At 29.4% G+C, this 22,259-nt stretch overlaps 1 protein-coding gene across 1 annotated transcript; it reads left to right on the top strand.

Annotated features, from left to right (window-relative positions):
- Positions 1 to 1,837: 1,837 nt before the first annotated feature.
- Positions 1,838 to 6,033, top strand: LOC114182136 (membrane steroid-binding protein 1-like). The gene is made up of 2 exons (XM_028068912.1): positions 1,838 to 2,300; positions 5,270 to 6,033. Exons 1-2 carry the CDS (start codon positions 1,993 to 1,995, stop codon positions 5,634 to 5,636), a joined length of 675 nt encoding a protein of 224 aa, XP_027924713.1. The 5' UTR covers positions 1,838 to 1,992; the 3' UTR covers positions 5,637 to 6,033.
- Positions 6,034 to 22,259: the final 16,226 nt, after the last annotated feature.

Consider the following 22,259-nt stretch of genomic DNA (forward strand, 5'->3'; position numbering starts at 1 on the left):
TGTGCATGCAAGTATTATTTGCTTATATCTGTCTTTTTGGTTTCCATCTTGTATCTCTTCTAGTCGGTGATTGTGTAGCCATGATCGGATTGTTTTCCGTTGTCTCATGTTGAGGCTGGACTTTCGCAAGTTCGAAGGTGCCTTGGGTGTTATTAGAATTTGAGTCTATCTTCAAAGATGAGGAAAATTAGGCTTTCACAATTTGTATGATGATTTTTCTAACAAATTTGTTGTTTGCATGTTGAATCTATGTTATGGGTACTTTTGTTATGATGCATAATGGGTGTTTTTGATCCATGAGCTATTGATTTTATTCCTTTTGGGTGTGAGGGGAGAAATCCCTAATTTTGACATGTCTTTATGTGTGTATGTTATGAAAAATTGGAAGTTTTGTTGAATGGATGTTAAATAAGATACATTTGTATTATTTATAAGTTATAGTTGGTTTGGAATTGTTTTTGACTTGCTGTAATTGATTTTGGTTATTATAAAATGTTGGACAGGAGCAAAACTATAGATTTTAAGCTTTTGCGTTGCGCAAACTTGCTGCACGAGCAAATGACATGCATGGTGAGTGCCTAAATTAATTTTGTCACAGACTTTTACTTATTTGGTGAGCAATTCTCACTGTGTGATTGAGATTACTAACTCCGAGTTATCTCGAAAAACTTTGAATTTTTGCTTGTTAATTATTGTATGGAGCTAAAATTTTTTACAATAGATCATAGACATATGATGTTTTGTTTTGACTGTTGTGATTTTTGTTTAAAAGTCGTAGTAAGAACAATTTTTCTTGTAAAGTTATTGTAGATTAAGTTGTTGACAACTTTTTATATAGGTATCTAATTGGATTGATTCTCTTTGCATTGAGTTCTTGATTCAATTATTTTTAATTATTTTGAATGTAAGATCATAATTTTTGGAGTTTTATAGAAATTGTAGTTTTATTTTTAAAATCTCCAACCAATTTGCATATGTGTTGTTAAGTTATTTTATAAATTACTTGGTGATTACGTGAATGTGTGAGGAAGATATCAACTTTTGAAATAAAATGATATATGAAACTGATGATGATTTTGTATGTTGTATTTTTAAATGTCAAATTAAACACCAATTTAATATTTTTAAATTTCAAGTAAAATATAAATTTAATATTTTTAATATTTCTAATTTATGTTTTATTTGATATTTAAAATATTAAAATTATGTTTTACTGATAAGTATATTTTATTTAATAATTGAATGTAGAAATTAGGTTAAATTTGTAATTAAATTTTAAAAATAATTAATAAAAATGTTAATTTTGATACAAATATTAATATAATATTTATATAAAAATTAAATTTGATTTTAATTTAAAATGATAAAATTGTTTAATTTTATCAAAATAAAGATTGAATTGTAAAAATTAATAAATATAGACACGGAAATGAAAATTAAAAAAAGATAATGACTCACGACATTATCATTAAAATGTAGTATAATATTGAATTGATATATAATAATATTTTTTAAATTACAAAAAGTTAAAAGTTGAAAATAAAAAAATTAAAAATTAACATGTATCGTACAATGTATATTAACTATTTACACACAAAACAAATTCAATTGAAAAAAATTAAAATAAATTTAATTGAACACCTAAACTATACGAGAATCACATTAAAAAACTATATGAGAAGAATCACATTCAAAACATGATAACTAAAAAAATATTTAAGCCTAATATTTTTAAAAGTAGATTTATATTCTTTAAAAAAATGCTGGTCAATTATTACACACTTTTTATAACACAAATAAAAGAAAAAAATATGAAAAACATTGTGGGGAAGGGCAATTGACAGCGAGTAGAATACTGCACTCTCTCGGTCTCCATCACCAAAATCCCATCCTTTCCAACTTTTTCTCTTCTCTCTCTCTCTCTCCTATTTATTCTCTCTCACACGAACACTTACACACAGTGTGCAGCATCAGCAGCAGCAACCAGAGAAGATGGCTCTGCAAGTATGGGAGACACTGAAGGAAGCCATAATTGTCTACACCGGCCTCTCTCCGCCCACCTTCTTCACCCTCCTCGCCCTCATTCTCGCCATCTACTATGTAATCACCGGCCTCTTCCCCTCCTCCGACCACCGCCACGAAGCCCCCCGCGACTTCGAGCCCCAGATGGAGCCTCTGCGACCTCCCGTTCAGATCGGCGAGGTCACCGAGGAGGAACTCAAGGCCTACGACGGCTCTGACCCGGAGAAGCCCCTCCTCATGGCTATCAAGGGTCAGATCTATGATGTTTCCCAAAGCAGGTACAGGGATGAAAAGATCAATTTTTGTGTTTTGTTACTTTTGCCCTTTTTTGTTTTTTTGTGATTTTGAATTCTGGGTTATCGTTTGTTTGGTTAATATTGACTGATGACACCCACTCAGCTTAACACAAAGATCCCTTTAGTAATTTTTTTTTTCGGTTTTTATCCTTTTTGTTTCCTGTGTTTTGGGTTATGGGTTTTTCGTTTGTTTGGTCAACGGAGGCATTTTTGTGTTCTGGGTTTTTTTATTTCTTTCTTAGATGTGCATTTCAGGTATAGACAAAACTTACATGCAGTTCTACACATGCTTTATAGTTTTGTTTTCTTTCTTGTTAAATTTGTGTTTATCTTAATAATTGGCGTAATAAACGTCTGAAATTATATGTCAAATATAGATTTTAGAGGCTTCTAGTGTTGCTTTCTAGTGAAAATTTGAGTTTGATTTTGCTGATGTCAACTATTTAAAAGACTTTACCAAGGTAAAAATGTACTTCCAATTTGAGGACACCGTCAAACGCACCTGAGAAAATTGTATTTATGTTTTTGTTGGACAAGTACGCGTTTCAAGGGTTTTCTTTCTTTTTGTTTGGATTACTTTTGTGAAAAAATGTTCCCTTTTTTGGTATGCTTTGGGTGTATTTCTTTTGTGCACATTCGTGGAATGGTGTTAGTGTTATCGATTTGAAGAATTATGTGATTTTTTAGTTTCTATTTCGTTCTTGGAAGTCTTGGTTCTATTTTATAGAGAGGAGTGAGTTAGCAACTAAAATTTGCTGTTGTCTACTACAACTTACTTTTATTTATAATGATACTGTTATCTATATTTGTTGTCATTTTGTATGGTAAATTTTAGTTGCAAACGGAGGGGATACGAGTCTGCTCTGTTTTGAAATCTCACTTTATGCTTGGTAGGAGTGTGAAGGTAGGAAATCGGAGAACTGAATATGGGGAATGTGTATGGTTTGGAGTTGAATAATATTGTATTAAATACGTTGTTAGGCCTCCACTTTTCAACTCTTGGTCGACACTTCTGTTAACCTAGCCTTAGAACCTGCGTTTTGTTAGGAGGAAAATTGGGTGGGTGGAAAAAGTTTTGCCGACTGAAAATGACATTTGACCAGTTATGGCCTTTACAGAAAGTAACTTTGTCAAATTTTCCATCTTTCTCAACTGAAAGTCAAATATGCACTAAATGTAAAGTGACATTCATTTCAAGTTTCCTCCTTCCAACACTGCTAGTTGGTGGGTATGTCTATATTGAAGGAAATGGATGAAATTGAGTGAAGAAGAACTGAATTGAATGATACTTGGTTTCATTCATTGGGTTGTTTAAAATCTTATTGAATAGAATGGGATGGAATGTATTCTGTTCCGTTTCATCTAGTGTTCCTCATTTTGTTCCCTTTCAATAAATTAGTAACCCCATTTCATTCTACTTACCGTTCAAGTCAACAGTTGCTTTTACTTTGTCAGTTTGTTGAGAAAGTTGTCTGTCTTTTTATTTATGTATGCTGTGTTTATCTTCCAAAGTTCATGCATCTTAACTGGAGCTTGCAAAAATATAGTATTCATAAGTTCCTTAGTTTTAAGTGGTCTGAAAGATTGATTAATGGGGTTACTATGTCAAGGGTTATCTCAATCATATTTCTCACTGTAGTGCTTCTGTCTCTAGAAATACTGAACGTGTACATATTTAGTTTCATGTGGAAATTATGATTTTTGGGTTCATAGGCCTGATATAATACTGATTTATCAAATTATGTACTTGATAAATCTAACTCGTTCTATAAGCTAAAATTTCAATTTTTTCAGTTTGATTCATCAAAGTTTCTGATTGAGGAGTAGGTGGGTATGACAAAGTGAGGGCAAACACATGCGTCTTGTTTTTTAAGTAGTAGGTCTTGTTTTTTAAGTAGTAGGTTGGTAAGACTTATTGGGAAGTTGCGTGCTGTTTCTCAATTTTCATTTAATTCTGATCACGCTAGTTATCATTAAGTTGCTTGCTTTATTTTTTGGCTGCTCTATTTAGTCTGTTGTAATTGCTTTATTTCTCAAGTCTTTAGTGTGAAATTGTGTCCTTAAATAACTTCACTTTGGCAATTTCTTTCATACTTCAAATTCTAATTTTCCTTTTCTACTCAACCATCACAGTTGAACCCAGTAAAGTCTTAAACCTTATTTCACCCAAAAATCCCCAACAAAAATATTAAACTTCACCCAGAATAAAACAGTAGAAATTTTCTTCTAGAAACCTTAATCTCACCTCCAACTTCCTTCAAATTTGATTACATTTCCACAAAATTTTTTTAACTTCAACTTTTATAACTATTTAATATTTGAAATTAATCATATATCCTCCAACTGCTTAAACAGAAAATAAGACCAGATTTGTCGAAGATAAAAAAGTTTTGATCATTGAAGAGCTGAAATACCAAGTAACTATCCCAAGCCACGTGTTTTAGAAATTTAACTGTATAAGCTTTGAAAGTAAATTAAGATTCTTGACCTATAATCAAATAAAAGTTTAGATGTAAATGAATGAACCACAGCTGTTAAACTAAAGGAGGAATATTAGGTATCAATAGAGTGATGCAACCATCCGGAGAAAAAGGGTAATCTAGGAAGTAGGTTAATCTGGATTAGAAGATTCAAAACTAGTTTTTCACCCCATTCCCTTTCCTTTTGTCCTGAACAAATACAGGGAAATTGAGCCAATTTTCTATTTGGATGACGTGTTGGATACTACTCTGTTTTTTGCTTGAATGATTGGTTAGAAAGGGCTTGAATTCCACAGAACTGCCATTCAAACTCTACGAAAAAGAGTCACCTGCAAACTTTTTCCTATGTATATCTTTTTGTTAGTCAAAATAAGAAAAGGCATTATGGTCAAAAGAATCCAAAGCATACCTGATTTTTTTGGTAGCTATGAAGAATATTATTATATTGATTTTTCTTTTGAAATCCACCAGGATGTTTTATGGACCCAATGGACCATATGCTCTATTTGCTGGGAAGGATGCAAGCAGAGCTTTGGCAAAAATGTCTTTTGAGGAGAGAGATCTAACAGGAGATATCTCTGGTCTTGGCCCTTTTGAGCTTGAGGCCTTGCAAGACTGGGAATACAAGTTTATGGGCAAGTATGTTAAAGTTGGAACTGTTAAAGCGAAAGTTCCAGTGACTGAACCATCAGAATCAACACCCCGTGATGCTGAATCTTCCAAGCCTACTGAAGATGGTCCATCAGAATTAGCTGATATTAAAAATGACCCATCAGAATCAGCTGATATTAAAAATGATGAACCCCCTCCAAAGGTTGATGCTGATAAAGAGGAATAATAGTTGGATGAAGAAAGAGTAATTGTCTTGCAAACAGTGGAAACAGCTATCTAAAAACTTGTGAAAAAGACTGATCCTTGCATTCAGCAAATATAAGATAAGTTATTAGTTTAGGCCAGCCCCTTTGTCTAAGTATTCTGTTCGATAAATAAGAAATTCTTAGTATTTGTTTTCAGTTTTCCTGTGTTTAAGCTTCTTCATGTAATGTATGAGACATAAATAATAAGCAACAACCCAATCAACATTTGGGGGAAAGAAGCCAAGCCAAGGATTGAACTAGTGCATTTTGATCTATATGGCATGGTACAAGGTAGAATCGTTTGTTGTGATTGTAATTTGTCTTTCTTTTTTTGATTGATTTCTCATCTTATTAACCCCATGAATTAGCAGCATGTAATTGATGCATTTGATTGAACTATACTGATGTGAAAATGTCACAACTCATCATCAACTTCATAGCAGGGTGAAGCACAGAACTGGATCGTATTGATTAGAACTTCCTCAAACAAACTTTGCGATTGCAATGACTACATATTGCAATCAGGGTAATAGCCGATAACGAAAATCATTGAGAAAAAGGATAAAAGAGCGTCACTGTAGTTAATCAAGAAAGTTACCGAAAGACTTCAAAACTTAAATTAGGTCTGGTTATGTTTACTTAAATTCAAAATATTGAACTTTGTTAAATAGTTATAAATATATTTTATTTAGATCTGACAAATTTTGTTCTATATATTTGTAGAAAATTATTTGTTGGTTCACTTTTATTTTTATTAAATTTTTGTTGATCTAACATATATCGGATCTTAACACTTTTTTATATTTAAAAAATATTTGTATAAAAATATTGAAAACTTCAATATTAATAAATTCAAGACTGAATACAATAATTAATAGTTTTAAAATCATTACGTAAATCAAAATTTTAATTACTAAACAAGTCTTTAAATTCAACATATAATTAACGATTTATAAATTATTATATTTATTAAATATGAAATTAAAGGTTTAATCACCTTGTATGTTTATGTTTAGTAATTGTTGCACATATCCTATGCATGTTCTGTCTAAATCTACTTACATTTTATTTTTAATAGAAATATATTTAGTTATGTATTTCTTTAATATATATATATATATATATATATATATATATATATATATATATATATATATATATGTCATTCAACACTATTTAAATGAATTATTTGTACTTTGTTTAAAATTTATGAATTTTATGTATTGTATTTTATTTGAATTTACAAATTAAAATATGTTGTTAAATATTTATTTTTATTTTTTGTAAATATATGTGGGCACCCGTGATAATCATGGATACTAAAAAATTATGCCGGTATCCGCATAACGAATACCCGACAGATATAGGCATGGGTACGAAACAGATATTTATCCAGCGAATAGGGTACGGGGGAGCTACTACCTATACCTTACCTGTCCCGTTGTCATTCCTATTAGAGATATTATAAGCTTTAACAAAACCCTTCTAGAAAAATGGAAATGAAAATTAGGTGTGGAAAGCTAGGATGTTTGGAAGGAGGTTATAAATCCAAGTATGATTCATGGAGAAACCTAAATGAACACGACAAAGGACAATATGAGACCTAGTGGTGGAGTGACCTGTGTTCGGTATGTGGGAATAGTCAACAAGGTAGTTGGTTTGACAACAATTTTGCGTGAAAAGTAGGAGAAGGGAACATAATCTTGTTTTGGGAAGACAAATGGGTAGGAGGGCCATCTTTATGTTAGAGGTTCCTTAGGTTATACATACTCTCCAATTGTAAAGGTAGAACTATAAGGGAGATGAGGGGTTGGAATTTAGCTTGGAGAAGAGTTAGGTTGATGTGATAAACAATCCAGGAACAAGAGTTATTTAAACTCTTATCTAGGAAAGAAATCAAGAGAGATAGTATGGACAATTGGGTCTGGATGGAGGAAGAAGAAGGATCATATACAATTGGGTTTGCATTGATAGGGTCTCAAGGCGAGAAAAATACTAGTATATTTAAACCCTTTTGGAGTGTAAATGTTATTCCTAAAGATTAGTTTTGAGACTAGAAGGTATTGTTAGATAAGCTGTCTACAAAGGAAAAACTAGCTCGCACATATTTTCTTTGGTTGCAAAAAAGCTCAATCAGTATGGGAGATGAATGATAGATGGGTAGGAATGATTGCAGTGTACTTCAACCAACCTAGTATTAACTTCTGCACTTTAACATCTTGCAACTAAATGAAAAAATAAATTCTGAAAAAATATGTGGTTAACAATTATTTGGAAAATTTTGTAACACCAGAATGATGTTATATTTAAGTAAGGGAAGGTAGACCCAAAATAAATATTCTGCTTGGCATAAAGAAATGTTTGGATATGAATGAAACAAAAACTGTCAAATGTTAAATTTTCTTATAGCAACTGGTACCAATACTTAATTTACTATTTAAAGTCTTTTTGAATATGTTTCTTGTAATGCATAATCGATGTCTTTGTGTATTATACTTGTTAGCCATCAAAGTGTGCAAGGTGAGGGTTGTTGATATTGTTGTAGGGGCAAGGTATTTACATGTCCCCAAATGCAAGGGAAGGAAGATGTTCTTGCAACTTCAAAATAGCACAAAGCATGCATGAAAAGTCTTCCTATTTGCTAAAACTATTGCAATGGCTATTAGACGGCTTCTACTCAAACTTGTCTAGTTGTTCAAAGAAGTCATATACAGTACACACGTTAATTACATGCTTTAAGTGTTACTTTCTTTACCTTTATTATTTCCATTCCATGTTTTGTTTCAACTTGAGAACACAATTCATGTTTTCTTAGTGTTGTCTTCGGATAAGTTCTTTTTATTGGTTTACTTTTTATTTTGTTTTTGTTACAAGTCTATGTAATATTAGTACCTATCGTGTAGCTTAAGAGGGTGGTACCTAGTATATTTTTTATAAAAGGGTCTGAATACTTCAAGTACTCTACTTTTATTATATTATTTTTTGTTGATAAAAAAAAAAAAGTAGTTTCTTATAAGTTTAACTAAAAATAAAATATTTGTAAAAATTTGAAACCTACCTTTTCCTAACGTTTGTACCTTGAAACCACCATCATCTTTCCTTGAATCACTTTCTCCCTTCCATGATAAGGTCTTGATCATGACCAGAAGCTATGTGAAAATTAAAGATAAGAAACCGAGCTAATAGAAATTAAACTCTCCGGATTTTGATAATCTGTTTTTACAAAAATACCAAAGCGATTAATCCAACGCCACAAATTTTCTGATATTATCAATCTCTAGCAACTTCTGTTTTGTACTTTGTCCTTTGCTTTCACTTTTATGAACCCCTCTAATCTTCTCCCCATTGGGTTTCTATTTCTAAGATCATTTATGTATTTCTTGGCATTTGGTGCACTCCATACTGTTAGGCAAGTGTAGCTACCATATTGTTTTGATATATAGGGTAACTATTAAAGTGTGAAAGAGAAGGGATAAGATGGGTTTTAATGGAGGTAAAGTTTGAAGAAGATGAAAGTGACTAGGTCATAGGAAAAGCTTATGTTCAAAACCTTTCTCTTCTTCCTTAAAGCTTAAATCTTGGTGAAGGATGGAAGGTGAGTTAAGATGAACTAACCTTGATGAGAAATTGGGTTTTTGAAAGAGATTGATGATGGAATTATATGGTAATGGTATATGAGTTGGTGAGAAAGGAAGAAGAAGGTGATGGAGATTAAAGTAATTTAGTTGCCGCTGAAAATTAAGTTTATTGGAAAATAAACATGACATGAAAAAAATATTAAACTTGGATCGCAGTCAAAAAAATTAAGATTGGTTGAATGAAACTAAAAATCTTATTGGATAATGGTAGAAACATAATAAAAATTTTGTCAAACATCATTTATGATTTTCAATACAAAATAAACTTAAGTTTGAACTCCCAAACACTCATCAAGTCTAAATTGAAAAATGATTTAATAATATACCTAAAATAAAATCATGTTAAATAATTGATATATTAATTTTATCCTAATAATGTGATTGATTTTTCGATTTCAAAATCTTAAAGATTAATAAGTTTATGAATTTTATTTATTTATTTTTATTTAATGTAAAACTTATACTCGGTTAAATTTTTTTATGTTGAAATGAGATTCTTAATATTTTTACTTGACATAAGCCTGAGTTGTGTTCCATCTCCATCACATCAAATACAATTTTATATCTTATATAACATACTTTTTATTAATAAAAGTAGTAAGAACATTGTAAAGAAAATTAGGGTTCGTGATCATAATTTTAACTGTGTGAAGCATATTTGAATCTATAATCTCTTGGTCCGTGGGTGGACATTTATGAGGAAAAGAAATGTGGTGTAAAATCAAGTCTCCTTGGGTACCTAACCTAAGCTCTATTCTCATACAAATAAAGTTGAAATTGAAATTTGTTAGTCCCAATCCATTGATGTACGTTTTTGATAATGTACGTTTTGATTGAGAGGTTATTAATCAACCAACTACTTCTCTTTTTAATTTCAAGCATTCAAAATTTGATGCATGGAAAATATGCCAATTATCCAGAAAATGTACCAATTTTTTATTAGTAGAGATTGATATGATGGATAGCAAAATTATGGTCACATTACGGAACACAAAGAAAGGATATCATAACTATCAAATTTCAGGATATGGAGTGATTATAACATAAAGCATAAAATTAATATAAAATAATTAGTCACAAAAATATTCTTGTGCTGTAAAGGAAAAAGAATACCTTAAAGTTTGCCATTTTACATTTTACATACATATATAAATATGAAACTATGTTTAAGATATTTAAAAGCCTTATATCATGTTTGAGCAAATACTATTTGATGCTCAGTGGTATGAAAATGATGCATAGACACACAGAATTATCCATGAAAGATAAGTATGTGTGTTGGATTTCTGAGAGACAGCAACATATGAATACAAAAGTAAGAACTAAGAAGAGTTACCTTTGTGTTGTTTGATGAAGTTTTCCTTTTGTTATATGTGATGGCCCCTTCAACTGTATTCTATGACCGTGTGATTCGTATCAGTAACGTTACACAGACTGGTTGACAAAGAACAACTCAGAGCTTACACTGTTTCAGCTATAAAAGTTTGTGTACAACACACACCAAAACTTTACAACCTATTCTCATTAACACATAAATGTAGGGCTACCAAGTTGTCTCATCACACCCCTGTGCAATAAACACCCCATTTATGATTCAAGCTTCTTCCATCCTTGTTTCTTTATTATTTCAGGTAGAACAATATCACTGGGGCCACACTATGTGGAAAGTTCCATGTTCATCTAAATAGTAATTTCTATCAAATTTAAAAATAAAATAGGTTAAATTACAATTTTAGTCATTTTCTTTTAATTTTTATTTCTTGGGTTTTCTACGTGGAATTGAGTTAGACTTAAAGTCTATTTTTTAATATATTAAAATTATTTTTAGAGTCTATTCTAATGAAATTTGTTGTTTGTTGAACATATCATTTCACCCGTTGTCGGACAATCTATTAATGTTTAATTTTACATTCGAGGTATATATATCTTAGTGTAAGGATGTTAGAAGTCTCACATGATAATATGAGTTTACGGTATATAAATTACATATAAATTGCTGCAAATTTTATTTTTTTTTAAATCAACTTTATAAAATTGAGTTAGACTTATAAAATGTTAAAATGTTTCATTAAAAATATTCTATATATAAGAAAAAGAGATATTATTTTCAATTTAAAACTTTAAAACGAATTTTTATAGATTGAAAGATTTTTTGTTCACAGTCTTTTTATTATATTTTTAAAATATATACTGATGTGTATTGATATTGATGTTTTATTTTTTTTTAATATAATAAAAGTAGTATATATTTTAAAAATACAGTGAAAATCAAGAAAATAAAAAAACTAAACTCGTAATAATTGAATTGCTTTTATATATATATATATATATATATATATATTTTGTTATTCCTGATATGACAATTGATAAACAACGGTGTTAAGATAGAAAAATATATTTTTATTATTAAATTTTGATAATTTTTTTTTATAATTTTAGATAATATTTTTAAATAATTTTCTATTTTTCTATTTTTTTAATTTTTTATATTTTAAAACTATTTAAAAAATATCTCTTAAGAAATTTATCAAAGTTTAGTAATTAAAATATCATTATTTACTGATATATATAAATCAGAATACTTCCCGGAATTCATATTTTTTTTAATGAGATAAAACTCATACAAAATAGTAACACTAAAATTCATCTGTATTCCATTTTAATTTAGTATAGCAAAAGTATTATTTTTTTAAATCATTGCTTATGATAATGATTAAGATATTTAATAACATAGAATGTTTGGTGGTTTTACTGTTTTAATAAAAGCTTTTATTTTTAAGTTCTTAATCATTACTCTTGGGAGAACCAAATTAAGAAACTGTAGAACAGTGATAATTGATCCCCTGTGTGAGATTCAGTGCACAAATCATTAAAAAAGTTGCATCTAACATACATGATAAATTGTGTACAGTAACTTACTCAGTGAGGAGTGGGAGAAGAACAGATAAGTCCATGTAACATTACTCCTAAATCTTTTCGGCATCCGTGACCAATTACCATCAATTATTCACGTAGCTAGGCCGATGCATTATTGATATATAATTTGGTTCACATGCGTCACCACTCATTGAGGTTGGTAATTTTATTTTGAGTTTAATGTTGCTTCGATTCATTTTATGTTTGAGAGAAAAAGAAAAAATGGATTGTTAGCTGATTTTTGACGTTCGTTTGCGTTGAATTAAGGATGAGTGAAAGCAAAAGTTAGCCAGATATACCACTTTTGTGATCTCGTAATACAAGTAAATTTAAAATGATTATTGGAATAAAGACTATTTTATCCTCAGTTATGCTTTATTCACATGTTGCAATGTAACATGGTTAAGAGGATCAATCTATGGTTATTGGAATCAATCTCAACATACATCAGTTTGGAACGAACATGGGTGAAATGGAAAGAGATATTTGATCCCTTGTGTGCAAATTTAATTCCCTACTTACTGATCCGATCTTCATCGATCTACTAGGTGACTTGGTGGTGGCTTGGTGGCTGAAATTTATTACAATATACTACAAAAAAAATATTATTTTATTAATTTTTATAATTTATTTCTTTCAATTTTAGTAGTAAAAAAAACAAAATAATTATAATTCACACAAATACTAATTTATACTACTTTTTACATAAAGGGTAATAGGGTAATCTATCTTTTACTTCTATTTTTTTTTTAATTTATCACATCAATCAAATCACTTACAAACTCTCATAAATTTTACTTCTAAATTCACTTTACTTCTAAATTTACTCACAATAACCTCTAAATCCATACAATTTACTTTCATATCCACTCAAACTCATTCATTTCCTCTCTCTCAAATCCATCCACTCAAATAAACATACCCTAAGTTTTATATTAAATAAAAAAAATAAAAATAAAAAATTATATAAAGCGAAGACCTATAAATTTGTTATCTTATAATTTGAGTTAAGAATGATATAATTTTTTATGAAATTGAATTCAAGTTTTATTAATATTGTATGTTTTAGAAGAACTTTTCTCTTTAAAAACCTAATAATTGACGCTAAATTTAAATCTCGTAATTTTCTAAAATTAACTTAGATTTACTTTTTATTATAATATAAAAGTCACGAATTATAAATTTATTTCATAAACTGGTAATATTATATATATATTTTTTTATTTTTTTTTCAAAAATACAGTGAATAGCACACACCAGCTACCACCTACATGCAAGTATTTAATTTCTGACTGTTTTTGTGAACAGGGAACTTATGTCTTTTCCAAATATATTATTATTAAACCAAGTTTTCATCCTAACCCTGCTCCTTTTTTCCTCCTGTCGTAGAAATCATGGCAGTTCATAAATCTAGATTCTTATTAACCATTATGTTCCTTCTTTTCATACTCGCAATACTGCTTCATCTTTCAAGTTGCAGGCACATTTCATGGGGGTTCAAGGAAGACATGAAGAAGCCAAGAACAAGCACCAGCTTCCCCTTTTCTTCTTCATTCCCACATAGTTTCAATTCTGCACAAATCAAAGAAAACAATAAGGTCAGTGGATTTCATACTGTTTCCCATACAGCCACTCCTGGTGGACCAAACCCACTTCATAACTGAGTCAAACAAAAATAAGCATCATCAAGGGAAAAACCAGATCTGTGATAACTTGAAATGGTAGCATTATTTTACTCAGAAGCAAGACATAGTTTGATTTTATTTTCCTTTAACTACCTTCTCAGAATTCTATGCCATTTTTCTTTCATATATATGTATAATAATAGAAAACGCATATTTTACATGTATCACTTAAAAGTTCATTCGATTTATCTTGCATATATGGTGAAGAACTTGTAATGTACTTGTCAGTAACCTGTGTTGATTAATTATCTCACTACCACTAATCAATCAATGTTCTTATTAATATTTTTATATTTCTCATCTGCATCTTGTCCATCATTGATCTCACCAAAACTAAATGCTCTGTAAAAGATTATTATCTTTACACTACAAACTCCTTGGTTTAACATGTGGAAGAAAAAATAATTAAAAAAGTTCTCACAATCAAGTTAATGAGTGATTAAGTAAAATTCTCATATGTACTCTCTATTTAAAATTAGGTTAAATATGTTTTTGTCTCTTAAATTGCAGTGAATTTTGAAACTAATTCCTCTTCAAAATTTTATAGCAATTTAGTTCTTCATCTTTAAACATGCGTGGATTTAGTCATTCTTATCAAATTTTATTAAGTTTATTTGATATTTTAAACACATTTCATGATAATATTTGAGTTAACATTAAAGCGAAAATATATCAAACGGTGTAAATAATTCAAATACTATCATAAAATGCGATTGAAACGTCAAATAAACTTAACAAAAGTTAGTTAAAGGACTAAATTCATGTATTTTTAAAGATGAAAGACTAAATTGGTCAAAATTTTTGAAAATAGACTTATTCCAAATTCCACTGAAACTTGAAGGACAAAAAACATATTTAACCCTTTAAAATTTAATATTTTGATTGTAATTTTGTTCTTGAACTTTTAAAATGATGATACTTTTAAACTCAACTATGGGTTAGTGAGATAGTTTCTAAAAAGTTTATGAGGCAATCTCATGTTTTAAGGAGAAATTTAATCAGTTTATTATATGTTTTGTTTAATTCTTGATAAGATGTGAATTTTAAACTTAATTTAATCTTACAAAATCAAATTATAAGATAAGATTTTGTACAAACTTATATTATAAATTGACTTTATTAGTAATTTACGTGAAATTTTTGACATTTTTTTCTTGGAACTATGTAAGTTAAAAACACTTTTTTCGAGTGCTATAAAATAAATATAGTGATATTTTGACATCTATTTTTTTTTTTACACTTATTTAATAGTATCATTCACTATTTTTCGCACTCTTTTCTTCTCAACCAATATAAAAATTTTCATTTTTTTTTCGTATTTTCTATATAGTGGATTGTTAAATAGTTATTTTTTCCTTACAATAAAAGAATAGTTGAATGGCACGACGAAGGGCATGAGTTTGACTAAAAGGTTTAAGATAAAAAGTTGGAGACATATCTAAGTTCTAACCATGTTGTTTTCATCTTGTTTATATTGTACCAAACAACTTTTTCTTTCCACACCTTATATATTCATACAAAAATGTATTATCGTTTCCTTATCTCATCAATCATCAATAACATAAAGCATCTTCTGCATGAGGAACGGATTATTCAAAATAAATGGGCTAAAAGGGGCACGTGTAGGCTCACGAGTAATGTTGGTTTGCAAAAAGAAACTAAACTAATACAAATTATTGATTGACAATGAAAAATTGCCACAAAATTCCAGATGAAAACAATAAGCATAAAGGGACAAATATATAGAAATCTATAGAAGAAGACATGTTTCTTTTTTAAAATAATTAGGAAAACAACGTTGGGTTTAGTCAGACAATGTTACACTTGACCAACTTTTATGGATATTTTTTCAACAGCCAGATACAGTGATGAAGAAAATAGTACGTTATTTATTATATTCACCTCAAAAACGATCCCTGTTAGCTAAAATTATATACACTATATATGGGTATTATATGCATTATTATTCTTCCCCAAAATATTATATTCTAGTCTACTAATAGTTTTTCTGTGTGAAAAAGTGAGAAGAGTTTGTTATTAATACATCGATTTAACTGTTGATGGATATTTATAATATAATTATGACTAAAAAATTCATATTTTTATCAATTTTGTTTTGAAATTTTTTTAAAAAATTATTTATAAATTTTATTATGAAATTTGTTTTGTAAGAAATTGTTGTCAATTCTTTTACATAATATTTTGTATAAAACATTTTTTATAATAAGTTAAATAGAAAATATTTACGAATTTTATAATTTTGTAGAAAATAATTATCTACAAAGAAATTATCTGTCAATTAAAATTTTTAGAAAAAATAGTAATTTTTTTTTTACAAATTTGTTATATAATTTTGTAGAAAATAATTACCTACAAAGAAATTACCTGTCAATTAAAATTTTTAGAAAAAATAATAAAAGAAAATATTTTTTTACAAATTTGTTTAACAAATTTACAAAAAAAATTTATGTAATATGAAAATTTTTAGTAGTGAATAAAACATATTTATTTTCGTCTAAACTACTATCAAGACAAATTATGGGTTCTGAAATCTATTTAAAATTATTTTTATTATAAAGCTGTGTATTTATAGATTTCTTATATTACTTAATTTTTATATTTTTATTGAATATGAAACTTTTAAGTCATATTTACATTTCTATCTCTTCATATCTGAAGTGGTAAAACTAATTATTTGAAGTCGTGCACTGCAAAAATTAGTTGCAGAATTTTCGGAAAATAATTTTTTAATATCATAAACAACCCATTTTCAGGAGTAATATATTTAAAAGAATATTTTTATATTTATAAAAGAAAAGAAAATTTGAAAGATAAAATGATAAGTATAAAATAAGTGTAAAATTTAGTAAGTATTATTGTCCTTTGTATTTGTACATAAATATATGTCACATGATTGGAAACAAATCATTTAATATTACGCTTCTTTCTACATCTAATAAATGTTTTGGTCGTACTTTTATTCATATTCTTTTCTTTACATTTTCTGAGAGATATATGACTTATGTGAAAAGTAAAAACAGAGACAAAAGACTTGTTTCAAAAGTATTTATTTAAACACATCTTACAATAAATAAATAAATAAATAAATAAATATATATATATATATATATATATATATAAATTTAAATACATTACATTTTTTTTTCGCTAATACAATAACAAATGATTAAGAAAAGGTATAATTAGTCGCAACGTACCCAGTTTCGTTTCAATGTGTCTAAATGGTACCCGTTTTTAACTTTGCATCTACTTAGTACCTAAATTAGTTAATTTGCATCAATGTGGTCCATCCCGTTAAGTTTTCAGAAATGCCGTTAACAGATCAGTGATGTGGCATTGCAGAACGGATACCTGTCAATGAAAATAATTGTACAGTGGCAATTTGTGGATAAAGTGTCATGCCCTATTTGAATTGATTGTCCCCATTCAAAAAGCCCTAATTTCCCATTCCCATCTTCATCTTCTTCTTCATTTTTTCGCTGGGAAGCTGATTTGTTGCAGGGGTAAGGTGGCGAGTGAAGTGGGAAATGTCGCATGGTTTTAGTCATTCGTGGTCGTCTTGTTCGTGTGGGTCACATAACCACAGCGTTTCTCCTCCTGGTTCTGTATCTGGGTCGTGGGTGGAATACCACATCTCCTTCACATTGGCATAACCCATTTCCTTCAGAATACCCAAAACACCATTAAATTAAACCACGCACAATATTCAACCACTAACCCTAAACCCCACCATCCCAACAACAAATAATGCAATCAACGACAAAAACAAATGGTTTGTGCACCTGCAATCCCAAATAGCTGCCAATTTGATGTCAATTACACCTTCAATTTTGTCCACAACGCATGAAATGACCCAAATTTCGTAAACCCTAACTCTAGAAAACCCTTTATTCTATCATGTTCCCAATTCGTGCCTTTTTTTCTTTTCAATTTCCTCTTATGTTGCATTGTTCCACATCACATACTACTCTCGTGCCACGTTGTAACATTTTTTCTCACTTAACTGGTCAACTCAGTCAAACGTTATCTTATTTAACGGAGTTAACGAAAAGGGACCACATTGATGCAAATTAACTAATTTGGGTACTAAGTAGATGCAAAGTTAAAAGCGGGTACCATTTAGACACATTAGGACGAAACTGGGTACGTTGCGACTAATTATACCTTAAGAAAATGAGGTGAAAAATAGGAACATGAAAAAGTACAACTTATAAAACATTACAGAATAATATTAGACGAGAAGAAGCTGAATTTTATGAGTTGTTAATCTATAGTCTTAGGGTCTCTTCACTTGAAGACATGAGTTTGAAGAAGAGAGAATAGATGAGTTTGATTGGATATGAGAGTGAATTGTGTGTTGATTATTTTTAAAGAATTTAAAGATGATTGTAAGTGAATTTGAGAATAAAGTTTGTGAGTAATTTGATTGATGTGATGATAAAAAAATATTTTAATAAATATAAAAGATAAATTATTATATTATCCTTCGTGTAATTAGTATTTGTATGAGTTTATATTATTGTTATATTATTATTATTATTTAATTTTATTATCTATAACAATATATACAAAAGAGGATGCTCTCTTTTGTTCTTTTGTGTTCACATTTCAAAATACCAATTTTATCTTTTAAAATATAATTATTTATTAAATTTTTGAAAATTGACCGTTATTTTTATCAATAATTATTCTCTCATCTTTTCTTATATATTTCACTTTATTTTTAATAAATATAATTTTATTTTATATATTAACTTAATAACATTATATTATCATCGTCTATTAATATAATATCACGCATATTTAAAAAGTGCGTACATATAGGCACGACAACGTCTGTGTGTATGCTAGTTAATATAATTATTATTTTATTATTATTTATTATTATTATTATTATTATTATTATTAAACTCCTTTTTACTTATCCTCTTCTCATTTTTGCAATTTGTTTTCTTCATTTCATGCTCTTTACACATAATTCCAATATAATTCCAAATGATAACAGGGTATTTAAGTAAAATAAATTTTATGAATTATAAATATCCTCCAATCTCTGCATTTGGGCGATAATTTATCATACCTTCAATCCCTTAAATTTACTTTTTCAAAATCTAACATTTGTAAATCAACGCAGATGAACAAAGAAAATCATCGTCCTTCTATCCACCGAAGAATCTATTCTTGAAAGTGAAATGGGCATTGACCTCTATTCAACATTAATCTAAATAGAGTGACTAAGAGAGAACTTGAACCATAGGTAAGTTGAGTTAGGAAAATTGTGCCCTATGTGTAACTTAACAGTTTGAACAACTTGTTCTTCATTGTAGGATGGCTAATAGGATATGGATTATGTGTAACAATTTGACTAGAATTAGTACAACAAATCATAACGAACTAAAGCAACATTTCCAACAATTTAATTTACTAGAATTTAATAATAAAAGAAATATGATTTATAGAACCATATGAATAAAAGTATAGAACATTTGGAGTGAAATCAACAAAATTGTATATAGAAATGAGAGAGAATACCAAGTGTTTTTGTCTAGCACAATTGAAGAAAGGGTTGGCACCCATTATCTGTTAAATAAAAATTAAAATAAAAAATAATTTAAAAATTAAATATTATGTATTATATTACTTAAAAGATGTAAATATATAATAATATCATAACCTAAAATTAATACTTATTTGATATATATATATTTACATGATCATATATGGCAGGTGATTTCTAAAATGGCTCACGGTCGTTATCATGATGATATGTTTAGGTTTAATTACTCGTAAGGTACCCAGTTTAGATCAAGGGTGTCAAATTGGTACCCCGCGAAAAAAAAGGTGTCAATTTGGTACCCAAATAAGTTTAAGTGCATCAATTAAGTCCATTTTCATTAACGTCGTTAAAGTCATTAACGTTGACCAATTAAAAGAGTATGTTGACACAAAAATTTGACACGTGGAATACCAATTATTTGTGACGTGGTAATTTAAATAAAAAATAGGAATTTTTGAAATGAATTAAAAATAATTTGTAATGTTCGAAGTGGCCCTGTGTCAAGAAAAGCAGGAAAGTAGTGAGAAGTGAGAAGGTGATCAAGGTTTATGCGATTTGGGGGTTTCTGCAATCTCAATCTCATTTCGCTCCCATTCCCAACGATTTTCATCTTCTAGTTTTCACCATTGACGCCGAATATGAGTCCTAAATTCCCATTTCCTCTCCCTTCCGATTCATGACACAATCATGTTAGACTAAGCTTCTAATTTTTTTTCCTCTTTCATTTTTCTGTCGCTTTTATTCTTTGAACTGTACAACGAAATTTGTTGCTACAATAGGGTAATTTCAATTTCAATGCCAATTTCAAATATTCTGAATTTTTATGTATCTTTTTAGGTTTGGGATTTTAGGGTTCTGAAGTTTTGGGATTTTAGGGTTCTAAAGTTTCTACACCTAACCCTGGGGGATATTGATTGGGAGGAGGGGGAAAGGAACTCGAGATTAGGGTTTCCTCAGAAGTTTTGTTTTTATTGGAAAAAATCAAGAGGGTGTATTTGGGATTAGGAAGAGGGTTAGGTCTGAACTAGCAAGCAAATGGAGAGGAAGAAGAAGATGATAACGACCACAAATGACATAGGGCAAATTCAAACTTTACCATTCATTAAATAATTTGTAACACTGTACAATTGTTTTTTTTTTACACATCTTCTTCTTTCAATGACACGTATCTATTATACATTGCCACATCACCACAAATTTAACGCCGTTTTTGACAATCTAACGGGATGCACCTGATTGATGCACTTAAACTTATTTGGGTATCAAATTGACACCTTTTTTTCGCGGGGGTACCAATTTGACACCCTTGACCCAAACTGGGTACCTTACGAGTAATTAAACCATATGTTTATATTGTGGTTGTAATATAAGCATGTCACAAAAGCAATTTGGGAAGGAAACGAGAGAATGACCCATTTGAGAAAACATCATGTATGAGTGGCAAAACATATTGAATTTCTTCATCCACGAGTAAATATATGATTGATCTTGCTAGATTTGGACAAGTACACTTTTCCAACATTGATTTCAATCATAATTTATTCAATGCATTGGTGGAGAGATGGTGAATGGACACACTTCCCATCTTCTATTGGGAAAGGCAACGATTACATTAGAAGATGTCTCACTATAATTGGGACTTCCTATACACGGTGAAGTCGTGACGGGTGTCACGGGTGAGGACTTGATACCCTAGTGCCAACAACTTTTAGGATTCATACCTCTCGAAAATGCTATTAAAGAAAACACAATCAAACTTTCATGGCTCAACTGTAAATTATCTTGTAGTTTCTATGCAATAATAATTCATTATAGAAAATTATTCTAGGATCTTAAGATTCATGATTCTCACATATTCACGCACATATATCATAATAGGATTCTAGCCTTGATCCATGAGAGATCCAATAAGAATGTGTTCTTCAAACTTTGTTCTTTAAACTCTTTTTTCCAATCTATCTCTTTGCCTTCGTTTCTTCTCTCCCACTCTCTTTCTTTGATAGCTTATTATGAGAAAACCTTATGGCCAGAGACAGAACCCTAATATCATTTTATAAGCCATTTTATAAGCCAATGTCCATCAAGTTGGGTTGGACTTTATTTTATCTTTATTTTATTTTATTATAACTTCCCACAATAACCAATAGGTTCTTATATTTTATTAAATCACAATTGGGTTCATCATAATATTTCAAATGAGTCTTATAATAGAATTAATTCGTCAATTAATTATAACATCAACAACATGCTCCAACAACTAACCAATGACGCAACATAGGATGTTGTATGTGAACATGCAAAAGCTTATATTTGCCGATTAAAGGGTAGTTTACTTATGCTTGATACATCAAAAAGCTGAATTCATTTGATGCATCTTCTGTTGTTGGTAGACTTAAATAATGTTCCCAATTATAGTTAGGGTTTGACTGTTTTGGGGAGTCTATATTGTGCGTTAGATCACGAGGTTGACTTCAAACAAGAAAATGTTTGAGGGTGCATGTTATTGTTGTAGTGTGGGGCTTATGAACGCATACCTCCCCTTGCGCCATATTTTGAGCCATTAACTACTAAAGAGATTATCGTAGGATTAGAATTTTCACTAGCAAAAAGGTAATTGTTACTCGTTAGTATTAATTACTTATTGATTGCATTACATGCATGTTGCATTTTGAGATCGAAATCAACACACTTGTTACTTGGGGGAAGGTGGGCTTGTGAATCAACACAAGCAACAACGAAGTGCAAGTGTTGTTCACCTAATAAGAAAGACATTGAACCAATTACAAC

Source organism: Vigna unguiculata, chromosome 4 (genome assembly GCF_004118075.2).
Source record: "Vigna unguiculata cultivar IT97K-499-35 chromosome 4, ASM411807v1, whole genome shotgun sequence".
NCBI classification, from domain to species: domain Eukaryota; kingdom Viridiplantae; phylum Streptophyta; class Magnoliopsida; order Fabales; family Fabaceae; genus Vigna; species Vigna unguiculata.

Bases quoted from the DNA above. Each gene is read 5' to 3' on its own strand.
- LOC114182136 (XM_028068912.1), top strand. From the start codon at position 1,993: ATGGCTCTGCAAGTATGGGAGACACTGAAGGAAGCCATAATTGTCTAC. The intron at 2,301-5,269 runs GTACAGGGATGA...GAAATCCACCAG, and splicing joins TATGATGTTTCCCAAAGCAG to GATGTTTTATGGACCCAATG.